Source organism: Chroicocephalus ridibundus, chromosome 3, assembly GCF_963924245.1.
Source record: "Chroicocephalus ridibundus chromosome 3, bChrRid1.1, whole genome shotgun sequence".
Taxonomy (NCBI): domain Eukaryota; kingdom Metazoa; phylum Chordata; class Aves; order Charadriiformes; family Laridae; genus Chroicocephalus; species Chroicocephalus ridibundus.
The window spans coordinates 47708740-47727209 of record NC_086286.1 but is presented as its reverse complement, the minus strand read 5'-3'; the positions used below and the strand labels follow the sequence as shown (position 1 = coordinate 47727209).

Sequence of the window (18470 nt, the reverse complement as noted above, 5' to 3'; positions counted from 1 at the left end):
TTTTGGCAGATTTTCTCTGCTTCTCAAACATATGCACGCAACTGTGCTGCTGTGTGATTAAGCTGCCCTCGTCGGATGGCTAAGCACCTGGAATCCTTTCGTCATTCAGAACCTATGTGCATGACAAGTATGGGCCGCAACCACGAGGCCAAAGAAAATAAATTGATCTCTCTGAGAACTTTCTGAGAGCTTCCCAGGTATTGGATGGGGAGTAACACAATTTAAACAACGATACATTAATTAATGCTAAATGACAGCATCAAACCCGTGGGGTTTCCATTAATACCAAATGAGTTGATGATGGTTTATATCAAATAAAAGGAAAGACTGATGGTGAAGCCTCCATGTGCTAATAACACACAGTTATTTAAGGAAATTGGCTTTGCATGTTACTGGGCATTATGCAGGGAATATTAATGGTCTGAATCCTGAGGCTGACCTTTCTCTATTGTTTTGTTTTAAGCAAAGAAGTCTATTGGCTTTAGTAAGAACTTTTTTAAAATAAAGGAAATCACCTCAGATGTGGCCCTTATGGATATGTCTCATTGTCACGTTCAATATAGTTGTCTAAGCTCCTGTATTTGTGACATCCTGCTTCCTGTTGGCTCTCACAGTGTCATTCTCTCTCGAGTATTGGCCAGATTTTCCCATGTTTCCTTTAAGTGTCTGCTTGGACTGAGTTTCCTCAGATCCAAGAGAGATGATGAACGCTGCTCCATACAGAAGGAGAAGCTGTGTTTTGCCACAGTCCCATTAATCCTTGAAGAAATTTGGAGTCAGAAGGCAAGCTGGCAAGGGCTGTATTTCCAAGCTGACTGTGAAAGCCACGGATTCACACATATCTTAAACTCCAACGATTTTTCCCCCCCTGAGGTAATGAGAAAACAATCCTGTGTGCCACCCCTGCTGACTTCACAGAAGTAACTCTGCCATAAGCCTTAACTCTCACCACTCTGAGAAAGTAAAATACTAAGGACAGCAATGAAATCATTAAAAAGACAGCGAACAGAGTGGTGTTTGCCAAATGGAGAAGGGCCACACAACTAGGTGAATAATGTTTATTTTAACACTCCCAAAGTCTGCTAAAGATAGTACAGAATGAAAATAAATGTGAGAGCTACCATACTGAAGTGACAGGAGTTAACAAGCATCTTTAAGGTAGCAACGCAAGGGAGGTATTTTGGACCTGTACGTCTGTACAGGTTCTGTACCAGCTGTTCCAGCCACCCAACTGATGGGGCACTTTGTGGACAGGAGGGTACACCCTGAGAAGTGGGGAGAAACCACGGTATCCTTCATTTTGATGGATATCAAAATGTCTGTGCCAATAATGCCATCGCAACTGTTCCTAGACTGCTCTATACATCACTAGATCTGGGTCAGCACGAAATTAAAGATCATGAAGTAGAATTTAGACACAGAAAACAGCTAAAGCTCCCTGCAAAACTCTGCACAATATAGAAAAACACGGGCAAATGGTAATTTCTGAATAGATTTAACATTCTCATTTTACTTTATTTCTTTTCAAAACCTTTCCTAGGCTCTTCAAGAGAGAAACCTAAATATATTGCAAAAACCTCAAATGCTTTGCTCATGTATTTTATAATTTTTCATTTTTTCTGAACTGAAGAAGAGAGTTTATGAAAACTGAGAGAGTTATCAAAGGCTGACATCCTTATTCCTGAATTTCTTCCTGTTTATTGCCCTTTTGCGAGTGGCTGACTCAACAGACAACTGCGAAAAGACTAAATAAGTCTTCTCTGGGTGGCATTTTAAGCTGGAGTATTTTAAGAACTGCTATTATGTTGCAGCTGAATATTCCAGCAGACTGTCTGACCCCCTTCCGAATCAGAGTGCCACCAGGCTAAATATTTGCACAAATTCCAAGCATTGCCCTGCAGATTCTGCACTGAGAAAGTAATTTTATATCCAGGTGATCAATGGCTCTTTACTCCAGCATCTGATCTGTAAAAAACGCAATCTTTAGAATGATACCAGAATAAGTAGATTTATTTGTAGATCTAGCAAAATCCGTGTTTTCTCAAGATCTTTTTTTTTTTATAGTCATATTTCTCCACCCTTAAACAGCTATAGAACTGTATAGAGAGCTCTCTCTGTATAGAGATCAATAAATCTGAAATTTTACAGAAATTAAGGGCAAAAGAAGGCATTTCAAAAGATAGATTTGAACCTAAATTGCTGAGTTGCTGCTAATGATACCAATTGTCTGGGTTGGAATTTTTTGAGATGAAATGTTAGCACTTCACACATACAAATAAGGTCAGTGAAAGACTTCACTGAATCAGCAAAATTCCTCAGTCTTCCAGTCTTAGAAAAAAACAGAAGAATTGAAGTCTAGTTCTGAGAAAGGAGGACTGAAGAGATTCCACTGAGAAGAACCAGAGCTATTTTAAAAAGATTACTGAGTGTAACTAATGTAGATTCTAACACATACCTGCTGTCTTTAGCGCAGTAGCAGGTAATGAAACTTGGTTCCATAACCCTGCCTCTCTGAGGCACACCTATTTTCTAAACCACTCTTTTGTGACATACAATTTAAAGAAGTGTTATCACAAGTCTCCTTAAAATGGTGGTTAGTAGAAACTAGGACTATTGGAAAGAAAAAGGTCTTCTTTTTTTTTTTCTAACTTGCAAAATGCTGTTTTCTGTTTATTTTGAAGAGAAATATGCTCTTGTGACCAGAGGATTGTCTTAATAAAACACACCAAGAAGAACAAACTTAAAAATCAATACCCGTTTCTATTTGAATAATTGTTTTGTCACTAACTCACTGTTGTTACACAGCTTATTAACACCTATAGTTTTCACAAGTATTCAGTAATTTTTATTTATACTGTCTGTGCAGAATGAAATACAGGAATAGGGTCGTGAAACTGAAAATTTCAGTTTCACATGAAACTGTTGGGAGTGCAGAGGCTCAGCATCTTAAAACAAGGCCTTGGTTTCTCCATAATTTAGCCCCTAACTTCAGTCACAGTTGCCACACACAAAGATGGGTCTCTTGGCTCCACAATTTGCAAGTTTCAAAATTAAGAGTTTAGAAATCTTGGACTAATTATCATAGTCACAGTATGCCCATCTGTAAAACAGGCAAAATGCCTATCCATCATCTTCCGGGGGATCTCAAGAGCAACTATTTCACCACTGTTAAATGCATCTGTCATTTCAGCGTATCAGAGGGTCTTTTGTCATTCTTCCTTTATGGAGAATGACAACTAAACTGTTAAGCCCTCCTGGGATGGGAATGGGCTGGAGGAAAAGGAAACACAAGGAAAGCAGATGACTGATGGCAGGAGATGAATGTGGCAGCAAAATGGACTGGCCATTTGTTTCATCTGCCACAATGACAATACAATGGCAACAACCGAACACTAGCAGCCTTGATGGCAGAGGACTTGTAGCTCTTTGAGTCACGCGCTTAGAATAGAGGCAGTGGAGGAACTGAGAAAAACTTAATTATTTACTTCTTAAGCCCTGGTCACAATTCAGAGATCAAACTCCTTAACTCTCTTCCCTGACATAACAGCTAATGAAAGGTGTGCTTTAAATAATAATGATCAAGGGACCTGACCAATAGTGAAGGGTTGGATTCTTTAACCATTTCCCGCTGGTTTCCACTTTTCTAAAAAGTGATTGTGATTTGGCAGGGGAAGGAAAGGGGAAAAAAGGAAGGAATTAAAAGAACAAAAGGAGAGGGGATTGGTCTTTCTTTCAGTTACTTCCCTAGTGGTAAATCATGAGGATGTACTGTAACTCTAACTGAACACCATCAGTTTAGGATACATTATTTTAGAGTCAACTTACTAATGAACAAAACAATTTTCTTCCCAGCTTGGCATGTATTTGCTGTGCATGTGGCAAGGAGACTGTGGTGCAAGGGAAAGGTGGTCAGAGAGGGAAGGGCACTCTCTTCGCCAGGTGGGAGGCGAGGAGTGAAATTCTCCACAAAGGTGTCCACCACAACTCCCAGTTTACATGCGGACAGAAGAGAAAATAGGACTTTATCAATGCATGTCCAAGGCACTCAGGCATTACAGAGATGGAGACATTAACTATGAAGAAGTAACATTTACAGCCGATGAGAATAATCTGATTAATGTAGAACCACCGTTTTTAAAATCTGAGATATGTACAGGCCCTCAACTGTGGAAAGATTCCAGCACACAGGCCTTGGCACAGACTTCAGTGTTTCTCTTGGGGTGAGAAGGGGCCACAAAAAAAGCAGAAAACAGTTTAACGTCCCTCCCTGCCTCCACAAGCACTCCTGCTGACTGACAGAGCACGGCGGGCCATCCCACCCCTGCCCCCCTGGCTGTTACTGGTTGTGAACCACGATGGGGAAAATATGACCAGGGCCTCAGCCGCTGCCTTCAGAACCAAAGAGCAGGGGCACGGCAACAGCTGCCACATTACGAAGGGCGCCTGCGGGCAGGCACCAAGGAGCACCTGGTTTTAACCTGCCACCTCTGCTGCCCCTCACCCGGCCTGCCCACTGCAGCCTCTGCCAAGGGCAGGCCACAACACGGCTGCTGTGAGCCCTCCACTGGGGCCACAGAGGAGGCCACGGAGGCCCCTCAGAGTCCCTGCCCTGCAGGGGGTGGCGGGCAGTGGCTCCCAGGCCTGTCCGGGGACGCCGACGCCCCCCTCGGCCCGGACTACAACTCCCAGAGCGCTTTGCGAAGGCGCGTTACGGGGAAGGCCTCCCCGGGGCGGCTGAACGGCCTCCCCGCGGCGCTCCTCTCGCGAGAGAGCCGGCGGCCTCCCCTAACACCCCTCGTACGCACACACAGAGCTCTCGCGAGAACCGGGCCCGGGGACCGCCATGGCGGCAGTGGCGGCTGGGGGCGCGGAGGGTCTGTTCGCGCTGGAGGTGCTGGTGGAGGCGGTACGGGTGGCGGCGCCGGGTCCCGCGCTGCGCCCGGCTGTGGCGCTGCGCCTGCTGGACTTCCCCACCCTTCTGCTGCGCCCCGCCGCCGGGACGGCCCTGCGGCCGGGACGGGCCTTCCCCTTCGGCCGCGGCAAGCGCTGCCTCTTCCGCTGGCCCCGGGGCTCGCTCTGCGCCGCGCTCCGTCGCCGGCCGCTCCGCGCCCTGCTCCTGGCGCTGCCCGCCGGGCTCGCCCCGGGGCCTCCCCGCCTCCTCGGTAGCTGTGGCGTCTCCCTAGCCCCCGCCGCCGCCGAGCTGCTGCAGCGGCCCGGGGCGCCTGTCTCCTGCGGCCGCCGCGGCCGCTTCCCGTTGCGGGACGCCGCGGGCCGCCCCGTCGGGGAGATGGTCCTGGGCTACCGCCTCACCAGCCTGGAGGCCGGTGAGGAGCCGGCACCGCCCAGCCCCGCTAGCCCCCGTGCTGCCACGCTGCCTGCCACCTCCCCTGAGCCTGGGGGGGAGGAGGAGGAGGGGGAGGGGGAGGAGAAGCTGGAGGGCAACATCTTTTGCCCCCCAGTGCTGTACTATAGCCACGAGCCTGCTGAGCCTCATCCACTGCCAGCGGCAGCAGCCATGGGGAAAAGGGAGCATGTCGAGGCCTGGAGACCGCAGGAGAAAGACGAGGGCCAGAGCCCCCCACGTCCCAGTGCTGGGCCCTCGCTGTTGCACCCTGCCAGCCCTCAGCAGCTCCACAACACCCTGGGGCAGCTGCCACTGCTCAGCGCCTTGCTGGCAGAGCTGTCATTGCTCACCCACAGCACTATGCCTGCTGCTGTCCACCCCGATCTGGTCCAGCGCTACCAGGCCCGGGGGAGTGGTGGCATGGCTGCACGGTCCCCCAGCCCCAGCCGCTCCTCTCCCCTCAAGCCTGCAGAAGCAGCTGAGAGGCCTGGTGGAAGCAGTGGAGCTGCCAGCCCTCGATTCAAGCAAGGCAGGCAAGAGGCCACCCCGCCAAGGTCTTCTCGGGCTGGGAGAGGACCTAAGAAAGCTGTACCCCAGGGAGATACAGGCTCTGAAAGGAACTGCAAAACTAAGGAAAACAGACCTCCCAGAAGAAAACTCTTGTATGGGCTGACAAATACATTGAGGCTACGGCTGCAGCAGACCAACCCTGATAAGCTGATAATTCATGAAAGGAGAGAGCAGTACAGAAAAAAGCAAATGGAGATGCTGAAGGGGAGAAGCCCTTTATCCAAAAGAAAGACACTCAGAAATGCTGGAGAACAGCATGTGGTTTCTTACAGGCATTGTATCAAGGGAGACAGTTCAAAGCAGAATAATCAGTTTGATAAAACTGTTGGGACTTCACTAGAAAACGGTGCTCTCACAGAGTGCATTTCTGTGATGGGAGATGTGTCCCCTGACCTGCAGGAACAGGCTATTGCAAGTCTATTGAAGAAGGACGAAATTGCAAGTGAGGAACGTTCATGCAAAGTAAATGCAGACCCCTTGGTGGATGAACCTGTATTTAAATCTGCTCAAAAGGAAAAGTATGTGAAAGCCCAACTGCCAGCAGCTTTCCCATCAGATGCTAATGTAAAGGGAAGTAATGAGGAAGCAATACACTTAATCCATCGTAAAACCACAGAGCATGATACAGCATCTGTTGTCAGTGATCATAAACCGAGCCCCAGCAGGAGTGTTGAAAACAATTCTGAATTCATATACTCAGATGACTTCGTTGCTAGTCCTGAGAACACAGTTTATTCAGAAGATTTCACCAGTGCTGAGTGTACGGGCAGGGACTCAGCAGCTCTTGACAGCAGTCCTGAACCTTTGTGGCTTGAAAGCCCAAAGCGAGGTTGGTCAGATACAGAGCCGGAATCCAGCAGGTCCAGAATTTCAAAGACAAGTCAAAGAGCTGAAGGTACTTCAGACCTTGTGCCAGTTCCTTCAGCTTCATCTCCAGTCCAGTCTTTGAAGAGAAACAGTGACTTAAAAACCAGCAAGAGAACTAGTGGTGAATCTGTTGATTCACTTAACCTTGCTCAAATGGAGGCATCATTATTAGATGAAGAACAGGAAGCTCAACAGATCAGTAAGGAAGAGAACAGGGCTGATCAGCACATTAAGCAAGTATCTACACTGAGAAGCAAACAAGTTAGCTCTGTTACTGATCCGAGTATAGGAAAGGGGCAGACCTCTGCAGGAAAAAGCCAGCCAGTAACTCAGGTTAGCTCACTCTTGCCGTCTAACATGTCTGATCTTCAACTTAGTGTCCTGGAAAACAGTATGTCAGACAAAGAGGATGATTTTCTGGGAAAACTATGTGTTCCTAATCAATACAAAGACATCAGTGAACTTGTAATAAACAAGCTTCCAGGATACACAATGTAATTACAAGTTGCCGCTGCCTGGATTAAGATATGAGATGTAAACTTTATAAGGCCTGTTACGTTTAGCTGCAATATATACAAGTTAATTTAAGACTTTATCATGCACATTTAATACACTGGTGAATTTACTTAAGAGGTCTTTTAAATAAACGACTGTTTGAATCTCTAATGAATGGCTCTTAAGTGGTACCCACAGCATGAGTTCAGTGTCAGTATCTTAATACAAAAGTAATCCAAACAGCACAAGAAGCATAACTTAACTGTCAAAAGCAGAAATGAAGACAGAAGCACCAAATGCAGTCAGTACCCACAAAACTTGTCCAGGGTAGAAGTAACAACGTACTACAGGAACAGCCAAGTACAAAATACACTCCTAACTGAACATTTTTATTCCTTATGAAAATAGTTCCATGCTTTATCTTCATTACAAATAGTTACTTAAAACATACAGTCACAGCCAGTAACAGCACAGACTTTTATCAGCTAATCTGTATAATGTATGTGATTCACTGTTCTATCACTAAATATGGTGACCAGAAATAGATGAGCCCTTTTAGAATTTCTTAGGTTGAAGTTTCTCATTTAAGTTAGATTTCCACAATTTATTATAAAATAGTTTAAGAATTATTGGTGACAGTAAATCTATATAATCTGGGAGAGCTTTGAGAGGTTGATGGAAGTTACTTGACCTTGAAGACTAAGGGTGTGCAAAGAGTAGGGAAGAGTACAGTAAATTTTCAATGCTTCACAACTCCCTGATTGCATTCTCTGACACTGGGGAAAGGGGGGAGTCAGCACCCACAGTCCAGAAACTTGAAACAAACGAGCATATTACATCATGATTTAAGGATTCAAGATAATGAAGAATTTGCCATGTCCTCTTTTCTGTTCCATTGGTTGAACTACTACCCACCACATCCCCTTGTCTGTTGCAATGGTTGAACTACCATCTGATGTTTTTGATTTCTGGTTTGGTTTTTATGACTTCCAGTTTGATCACTGAACTTAATGTCTTTGCTTAACTGCTGAAATTTTTTAGAGTCCATCTCCCTGTTAGAAATGTCAGAGACGTTCTTTGACTTGAATCTGAAGAGAGCTCAGAATTCCTGCTTTAGTTTTTACGCCTCTCTTGTCCCCCCCGCCTTTCCACTCTTTTGAATAGTTTGTCTCCTTTGCCAGCTTTACATTCCTAACTATCTCATCATTTAGGGCATTTATCCTCAGGGTTAAATGAGAGACTTACCAACTCCTCCTTTCCTTATAATTTACAATCTGACTTCTTTCCTGACTTTTTTCATTTTCACTGTAGTTTTCCATGTACTTACTGCAAGAGCCTGTGTTTACACTTTAACATCTTGGAGGCATTTTTTTTTATTTCCATCCTACTATGTGTTTATTTTGTAGGAATGAGAGTACCTCTTCTATTTAAAGTACTAACATCTGTGAGGATTATTCAAGTATCTGGTGTTGACTTCCGAGAACACCACTACTGATTTTTAATCTAAAGGTAAGCATCTGAAATTACCCATATGTCAAAGGAATTTCTGGACAGAGCAATTCTTAAATGTTATTTAGGGTACCTCTGTTTCATCAGCTCCAATTCCAGATCAAAATGGTTTTTTTCTTTTTTCTTCTAATGCCGTGGACTTCTTTGATACACATGGATTCAGACTGTCATTTATACATGGCAGTAATTCTGATTTTATTGATGGAATAAGATCTTGTAGTTCTCATGGGCAAAACTGTCATTAAAATACAATACTGCTCAACTATTTTCACTGTGCAGCTATTTAAATGAGTTGCTAACACTGAGTCTATGATTTGAAGATGATTACTTAAGAAAGGTTTATTTTAAAAATAAAGTTAATTTTCAACCCCAAATGGGTTGAAACTCAAGGGTGAATTCTCAGTCCTTTTTCTATCCCCTATCCCATGTTCACTTTTCAATTTCCAGAAGCAAATATGGTAGGAACAATATTTCTTTTGTTTAAATAATGAAACTAATCTCTTTTCAGCTGATTTTATTTGGGATAACATTTCTAATGTTTGTTGTGTAATAGTGTTTCTAATTTTATCAGGAGAATGATGAAAATGACAGAAAATGCATACTAGGAAGACAATAGGAGACATTACACAAGGACAGAATGTCAGCATCATGCTTACATGTTTTAGTCTGGTTTTGTCTTCTCAAATATAGACTCAAGGTAGTTATTATTGCATGGAGAAGTTAACAGATAGTTTCCCCTATCTGGGATAATATACTTTCAGATATTGTCTACGTTGTTGTGAGAGTAAATGAAATTTTACTTAATATTCAAACAGCAGCTCTCTGTCAACAAAAATGGGAAAGAACTTTGTGTCACTGATTTATCATTGGAAATACAAAACATTGAAAACACATATGAAAACACATATTGGCAAGAGATACCTGCTAATAACATAGCCCTATATATCAACCCAACAGAGGAAAACAAGGGATACTTACTATCAGTATAAAATACGGAAAAAAAATAGCAGCAACAAATTCCCTTTTGTACAAATCCTGTAATAATCTACACTCAACTACATTATACTAGCTACCCCATTTTGTCATTATAACTTGCATCCTGTACCCCGGTGATCGAGTTGTTAACGTCAAAGATTTAATAAAGAGATTTCTCTACTTTAACGGAAGTATTAGACCAATTTTTCATAAAGACGTCATTTCTAAATTGTAAGGGCTAAATTGCATGGATTATGTTTGTGCAGGAGACATGGCAATATGCTGGGAGAAGCAAATAATAGAAGCATATCCCCCACAGTTCTTGCACAGCCTTTCCCAATGTAGGATAGACACTTAAGAATACAGGCCTGTTTCTAAGGTAGCCCATAAGCATCCTGAGAAGTAGAACCATAGTGGTAGAGCTGGCGTGTCCAAGTGAAGTAGCAGGAGAAGTGTCGATGCTCTCTCTGGTAGCTCTGCACTACCTTTCTGATTCAGTCCTAAGAAAGCCAATGCAGGAAAACTAGGAAGACTACTTTCCTAGAAACATCTCAACTAAACCTGTTCCCTAAGGACTGCTTCACAGACTAGAAAAAGAGAAGATAGATGAAAAATCAAATCTTGTCCCACTACGCACAAAAACCCTGATTTTAGATACAGCTCAGAATAACATATTTTTCCACATGCATTCAATCCATGGTTCTTTGTCAGAGTTCCTGTAAAGATTATTAATTAGTACTTATTATGGTGTGGGCCCTTTTCCGCTGGGAGACTGATGTAAAACCAAAATGGTTTCTTGCGGTCCCCCAGCAATCTTCTTGTAAGAGCTTTCAGTTGTTACTGAAGGTTGAGCAATCCTCATAAACATGCAGTCTCTGTTACAGATTTGTTACGTGCTTGACAGAGCCAATGGCTAGTAACAATGCAAAGTGCTACAAAACCAAAATATTTACTAAAATCTCCCTATTTCCTAATTTCCATAGCCCTTGAGATTTCATATATAATCGTATTTTGACTGAATTTGCTGTAGTTTTTGGTTTGGTCTCATTGACTCATTAACTCTAAAATAATTTCCTCGCTCCACGCTATTAAGAAGTAAACTATAGTTACTTCAAGTTTTACATTGTTGTTAGTTACACTTTAAACTTTACTACAGTGAAATTAAAATGTGAGAAGTAATGACCTCAGTTTATTATAGATTCTCACTAAACAAGGCCATCTAGCTTCCTACGTTCGACTTGTTACTTTAGCAACTGATCTTTGCTTTAAATCTGTATGATATTCTAGAAATAAGGTAGATGGGTGTTCAAAACCATAGTTTTATTGCTTAAGATAAGGGTGGTTAAATTAGCTCAAATAAAATTGAACTTAATGTTTCACCACCAGTCCCAAACTGAGAAATAAACTCTTAGATGTACACATTAATTCTTTTCAAAATGTATGACCCTAAAACAAGTTTGCTATGACTGTATCTTAAACAGTTATTTCAGCATACTATTTATTAAAATAAATTTAGATAGCCAGTACTATATAACTGCTGGTGTGATGGGAAGAGCAGGATACCAAATATTGGCAGTTTGGGTCACTTTACCTCTTCTACTGTAACCATTTCCTGCTGTTACGTAGGTCTGATCAGTCTTATTACTCAGTCAGTGGCAAGGAATATTTTTAAGAAGTCCCAGCCAGGCATGTTTCCTCCACTTAATTTTGTGCTTTCAACACTGATGAAACAGTTTCTTTTCTGTTTGTGATTTCTCTGATGATAGTTCCTACCACCTATTTTACAATTTGTAATCCCGTCATCATTTTGATGTCTCATTGAGAGTTGGGGTTGTTCAGCCTGGAGAAGAGAAGGCTCCGGGGAGACCTTATAGCGGCCTTCCAGTACCTGAAGGGGGCCTACAGGAAAGCTGGGGAGGGGCTGTTTGCAAGGGCGTGTAGCGATAGGATGAGGGGCAATGGTTTCAAACTAGAGCAGGGTAGGTTTAGATTAGACATTAAGAAGTTCTTTACAATGAAGGTGGTGAGACACTGGAATGGGTTGCCCAGAGAGGTGGTGGAGGGCCCATCCCTGGAGACATTCAAGGCCAGGCTGGATGAGGCTCTGAGCAACCTGATCTGGTTGAAGATGTCCCTGCTTACTGCAGGGGGGTTGGACTAGATGACCTTTAAAGGTTCCCTTCCAACCCAACACATTCTATGATTCTGTGACAATTTTCCTCAGTTTTCTGAAATTACATCCAGCCCTGGTAACTGTGCGATTGAATTTTTTGACCGAGTTACTCATTCTTACTGCTTTCATTTTTCTAGGCCCCAGTATTTTATGATGCCTGCTATTATAATCATTTTGTTTCTCTTTGTGTAACTGCTGCTCAGAGTTAAATTCTAGTCATTATTTGGAAATCTTTGGGACTTTGCTATTCTTTTCTCTGCATTTGTCACCAGCATCTACTTTACTGCTTGCTCAGCTTTGATTGTCTAGAAAGAAGTCAAATCATTGAATCTTACATTTGTATCCTTAAAAGGATCTTCACCAGCTCCTGTGAAATGTAACACCGCTCATTCAGAGCTGCAGAATGACCATCCAGGACTGTGAATGTTGGCCTGTAGTTATCAGACATCAGGTTTCTCTACCTCTCCCAAATTCTGCCTTTAATCCTTTTCTAAAGTTTTCCAAACTAACCTTTCTTTTAAGATGACTGAGGCCATCTCTGTGAGAACAGATGCTGGCTTTAATTTAACATGCATTTAGAGCTAATGGCAATCACTTCTGCTATAGCTAATGTTTGCTACCAGCTAGCTGCTTGCATTTTCCATCCTCCCTTTTAGTCAGTGTATTTTTTTATTTTAATTTCAGTTTTGTTCACATTCAGATTCTTCCCTCATTTTAAATGCCTTGTATGTATGCAGTTGTGCTGTGTTGAAGTCACCCAGATGAGCTGCAGCTTCACTGCCGCCTTCTTGTTTGGCATTAACATTCACCTGTATTAAACCGTTTTTGTTTTGTTTTGGCTTTTATGATTTCACTTGTCTGAATTTTATATGACAATTGTAATGTAAACCTCCCCTGACTTTATGGAATTGCTTGCATTTTCCCAGAAGGGCAGTCATTGTTCTCTGTTGGTTTCTAGAGGATGAATTTGAATGTCTTATGCTGGAGAAAACTGTATTAATCTTCAGTTCTGCAGAGACCACTGCAAGTGATTCACTTACCAATTGTTTAAAATAACATGGCTTGGTAAAGGTAGTGTTTAAATAACATCAGAGATACACATTACTCCTAACTAAATTAACATTTAAAGATTGATTCAGGTACAGTTAATAAAAAAAAACAAACCCAAACTTAAAATGCTAAGTAAAAAATCTTCAGATGTCTATTATATATATTTATTCTAATCAGAGACATTTCTCAAGTATTTTGAGTGACAGCCTAGTAGATTTCCTTCATACATTGCAGTTATCTAAGCTAAATCAGCTAAGAATTTGGTTCTCTACGTATCCATTAGCAGAAGGTAGCAGGTTTTCAAAAGGAAGTAAAGGTATTTACATGGTCAAATCCCCTGAAATTCCATGGGAATTAGTCACCTCAATAAAGGGTCGCAGAATGGAAACCCATGCAGAAGGCTCTAACAGTATTATCTCTTGGAATGCAAAAATGTTTTTGAAAGAAGATAAGTCATGCTTCAACAAATATTTTCAGAGCCATTTGCAAAGTTTAGTGCTATCATGATTGAAAGAAACTCCCTTGGTGTCAAGGAAATTCCAGCTCTTTTTCTCTTGTCTTTAACTGTTGGCAGATGCAGTATTTTTCCTGTCCCTTATGCTTATGTACTAAGAGTACATAACCTTTACTGTCCCCTAAATTTCAATGCCACCACGCAGTTGTGCCTATTGTTCCTCACAGTATCTCCAGAGCTTTATCTGAGGGACATCTCCCCTCCACTCCCAAATCCCTGTTGTGCCTTTCACTTTGATGCCTTGCCTGTTCCAGCTTCTCCTCATCACATATTTCATGCCATCTCCACAGCTCAGCTTGCCCTACTTACCATTCAAAAAAAACCTCCAGACACTTCTCAGACACCTTCACTGGCTTGTTCTCAACTTTGGTATCAAACTGAAGCTCTGCCTATTGTCTGCTGGGCTCTGCATACCCTTCCTGATTCCACTCACCTTAGTTGCCTATTCTGTGCCCATTTCTATGTAACTCTAACTTCTTCCATTCTCAAAAAAAAAAATATTAAAAAATCTGGAACTTGCTGTACGTCTGTGTTTCCTTCCTTCATCTCAGTCCTGCTCTTTCTGCCTGCGGGTAGCTGCATTGCTTAGAGTTCTTGTCCACAGGAACATGCCAGACATAGAATTTCAGAGAGAAACCACCAGATCACAGTCTGATCTTCTCTACATTGCAGTCCTTAACATTTCATCTGCTTAGTCCTGACTGCTGGTGTCAACACTGGGATACGACTACGCTAATGATAACACTGATCAAAAATTAATGGCATATGCAGTGAAGGAAACTCTTCAGGAAATGTGGTCAAATTTTCTAGCCTAGAACACAATATAAGTAGCATGGGATGCAGTTTTAATTTTCTTATCCATAACACTAACAAGACTCAGCAGTAGTATTATTGTATGTAAGAAAATGTGGTTTCTCATTCATAGCCATAATTCATAGCCATTGCTGTACTCTTCTGAAATGCAGATAACAGTCTTTTGATTGTTGCAGGTCTCTCATCTCCTACTGTTCCTGTAATGCCACTTTACAGCGCTCCAAACATTGTGCAGTTTTATTTCTGAAGTGGAAAAGATGCATAGGATTTCTTCAAAACAAGCATCTAAACAGTTGTTCAGGGTCCTTCAACAGAAAGGCAAGAACCCGAAAGCAAGGTACTTCAGTACATTTCCTACATACCCATTTTTAATAACAAAATATTGGAGCAGATTCACCATTATCAAAACCTTTTATCAACAGGAACTTTCATTCATTTTCAATAAGAGCAGCAGATTCACTAACCCTTGGTTCACTTCCTTGGTTTTCATCACTGTTACAACGCCACCTTTTAATTGCATCCTTTTTCCAAATTTTTAGCTGTTGATTAAATTTGGTCAAATTACACAGATGCTGTGTGCATTTAGTTTGGGTTAATACAGTCAAGGACTGTATCGAGGAAAGCACTAATTGCAACAGAGTCATAACTGAAATTTGCTTTCCATTTTTCTGAAACGTTATAGCAGTACAGGAGTCAGCCAAAGAAACATCCCTTGTCTGCTGCTGGCATCACATTTATATGTCCAGAACAATGAGTCATGGGAAAACTTAGAGAAGTTTGGTGTCAAGCTGGGGGCTAAGTTCCAGATGTTCCTCTGAAACTTTATTTGCTTCTTTTGAAGTCTTACAATGCAACTGAAATTTTGTTTCCCCAGCCTCTATGAGATTTCTAACAAACCTAAGGGAAGACAAAAACTAATTTTCTAGAAAGCGCCCCTGTCTTCTTAAACACACACCAGCCTAGGCAGAGGAAAGCTATTCGAGGAATGTTTACAGAAACAATTCAAGAAATATTTCTAAGCACTTTCCCATTCCACTTAACATCCCAAATAATTTGAGAACAGCTTCCTTCACTGTATTTATTACTTCTACTTCTGATCTCAATAGGATGAACTGTGAAGATATGCATTTTGTTTTGGTTTTAGTTTAGCAATAGTGTAGATCCCAGCAGTCCTGCTTTTACTGGAGCCATCTCACACAGGCCTGCCAACAGTTCCGCAACTGGAGTAAATACTAAAGTTATGGATCAGATGTACAGCATAAAGCAGAGTAAACCTGTACTGATGCGATACTAACAACAGGAGTTTGCTCCCTGCACTCCAGGTCAGAGAAAGTATGTCTCTCTGGAACAGCCCCACAAGCCTTGCATTTTGACCTGCAGGACATTAAAATGAAGACAGACAAGAACAGGAAGGAAGGAGTAAGTTTTAGGGACGAGTCCCTCTTGGAGGGACCCTAGTTTCATTTGCTTCTACCCTGGCAAACTTAAGCATCTCAACTGGTCTCTCAGTTACCTTCCTGATTGCATGAGGAAGAGTTTGTCTTTTAAGACAAACATCTGGATAAAAATTACTTATATATCAGAAATGACATTGTGGGTTGGACTCTTAAAACAGGTAATAGCCCATCCCTGCACAAAACACCACAACTTGCTGATCTTTACTCTTTTTTCAGTTTGGAAGTTGTTTTGGACAAACAGTTAAAAACAAGCAGTACGCGTACAAACACACACACCACCAAACACCCTTTGTCACCCCAATTAAAGATGACAGAATAAAGCAAGAACAACGGAAGAAGCAAAGAGGAAAGCCCTGACACTTGAAGTTTAGAAATTGCTATAAAGCCACCAGTGGTGACAGGGATTACTTGTACTCTCTTTTTGCATCATCTTCCTGACAGCTGTTGGGGAGCATCAACAAGACTTTTAGACACATCTGGAGGGTGAGTGCGTTGCAAACACATCTCTTGATTGCAAATGAGTTGCTCAAATGCATCATCTGGGAAACCTCCCATCCCCAGTCCTGCAAGTGGTCAGGAAATCCATCGGGCACCATATCATCTATTATTGCACTCTATTTTCCAAAAGCTGCCTTTGTGATTGCCCTCAGTTCCTATGTCTGGAGTAGGCAGCTGGTTCTGTCATTCAGTATCATGCTTGTTACTTGTGAAGAGACCTAAATAGTTATGTCCATTTCTGCCTGAAAGCTCCCTCTCGCCGTTTACTCAGAGCAGGCCAGATTGCAGCTCTTACAATAATCCTCTGCAAAAACTTTACCTCCTACTGCTTCATTATCCCACACACAGTCACAGAACCAGCTACGAGGAAAAGGCCAAGCTACCACTTCTTCATGTACATGACCAAAAGGGAAAAGACCTTCAAGGACACGTTCAGGCAGACAAGCAGGGTCCAACCCATGCCTGCAACTTTAATGGGCTTGAGTGATCCTCCTCCCTTTCTGCCCTGGGTAGGCCTGCCCTGCTGCAATAAGCAAGCTTTTCTAAGCCCAGCAGGAGTGTATTTCCCAGCCCAAAAGGTCCTGAGCGAGAGTTTGAGAAGTATGAAGTGTGTTGATGAACATCCTCCCAGCATGTATCCTTTCTTGCCTTTCATCAACCTGCGATGGTCAGCACATTTTTGCCATTTGTTTGTCCTGTTAACATCTCCTACTCTAACTTCCTAATTTGGGTATCCCATCCCACATCCTGGAAGGCATCTGCCTCAGGATGAGTGTTACTTACATTGCACATACTGATATGATGAGACAGTGTAACTTGAACTACCTCCCTGATTGGATCACAGCTTTTACAATCACAGAAATTCTGATTTTTTAATAAGGAACCCCTAGTTTATTGTGGATAAAAAGCTGTTAGGGTCTTATTGATGGTTTAGGAAACAAAACAACAGCAAAAAATCCCAACTTCAAGAGTTCCCTATGGAAATTAATTACTTCACACTGTTTAATAAATCCTGAAGCAATTCTTTTTACATTATTTAAACAGTAAGTTATGTATATTAAAAATTTGCACAGTACATATAGCAATTGTCCCAATAACATTAACACAAACAACATCTGCTGCAATTCAGCACAGAATATGTGGACATAAGAATTAGGAACCATCTGGTGACCTGTCACTTGCCAGTACAAGAATTAAATTTCAATTAAGTTTTATTATCAGAAAGTGTAAGTGGCAGCTCCCACTTGAAACCCCAGAGCCAGTAAACTGTCCAAACAAAGAGAAGGATGTCACTCAGTTAATGGTTTGGATCACGCCACTTGATTACATGCTTTGTAAGTAATGCGCTCCCTTCCCATGTTCTTGAGCACAAATTGCTTATGCAGTTGGATTTTTAAGAAGAACTGGCTGTATGGCAGGTAAATTGGGAATCCCATTGCAATTTACTGAGAACTGGGCAATACAATAGATGAGTCAATCATTTCCCAGGTTTGACAAGCCAGGATTGAATCTTGTGCAAGATAAAAGCACAGCTGAAAAACTTTATTTGAACAATAAGGCTATGCCAGCTCACACTGAAACTGTGTTTGGGTTTACCTGGAGCTGTGAAACAAAACTCAAAGTGTGAGAAAACCTCTTCTCTCCTACCTCAACGCTTACCTTACCATCAGAGAGTGATTCCGGTGATGGTCTTCAGGGTCCCAGAAGTAAACTAGCCCATCAGCACTAGATGAACAAGCCCTAGATTTCCTGTCCTCTCTTGGCCATTGATAACTATTTTTGCTATGATTTTTTTTCTTTAGTATTTAGTATATTATATAACACTAACGGTATGTCAAAAAAATATCAGTCACCTCATCCAAAAATGCTTCATCTTTTCTACATTACAGTTGAGTTACAGTTCCAGTTGCATTAAAGAAATTGACTCTGCAGCTACTGACCCATGAAACTTACTACAAATCTCAATTTTGTAGTCAAGAAACCAATTTGTGATACAATCACAGCACCTGGAGGAGGTTTGTTCGGCTTCAACCGACCTGCAGTTGTCTAAACCAGAATCAGAATTTACAATAAGAAAATTAAATCCAGATTGTGACCCACTGCACTTTGAGTTCACTCAAGAACAATTCCACAAACCCACACTGCTGAAGAGAGCTACAGCCTCAATCTCTGGAGAATTTCTCCAGTGCACATTCACAAATATGT

General features: G+C 42.0%; 1 protein-coding gene and 1 long non-coding RNA gene across 2 annotated transcripts in view; one reads left to right on the top strand and one right to left on the bottom strand.

Annotated features, from left to right (window-relative positions):
- Positions 1 to 18470, bottom strand: part of LOC134513848 (uncharacterized) — an 83723-nt gene that overhangs the window by 28511 nt on the left and 36742 nt on the right. The gene's annotated exons all lie outside the window — the stretch shown is intronic.
- Positions 4835 to 7726, top strand: MAP10 (microtubule associated protein 10). The gene has a single exon (XM_063331031.1). It carries the CDS (start codon positions 4844 to 4846, stop codon positions 7277 to 7279), a length of 2436 nt encoding a protein of 811 aa, XP_063187101.1. The 5' UTR covers positions 4835 to 4843; the 3' UTR covers positions 7280 to 7726.

Coding starts and splice junctions, on each gene's coding strand:
- MAP10 (XM_063331031.1), top strand. CDS start 4,844: ATGGCGGCAGTGGCGGCTGGGGGCGCGGAGGGTCTGTTCGCGCTGGAG.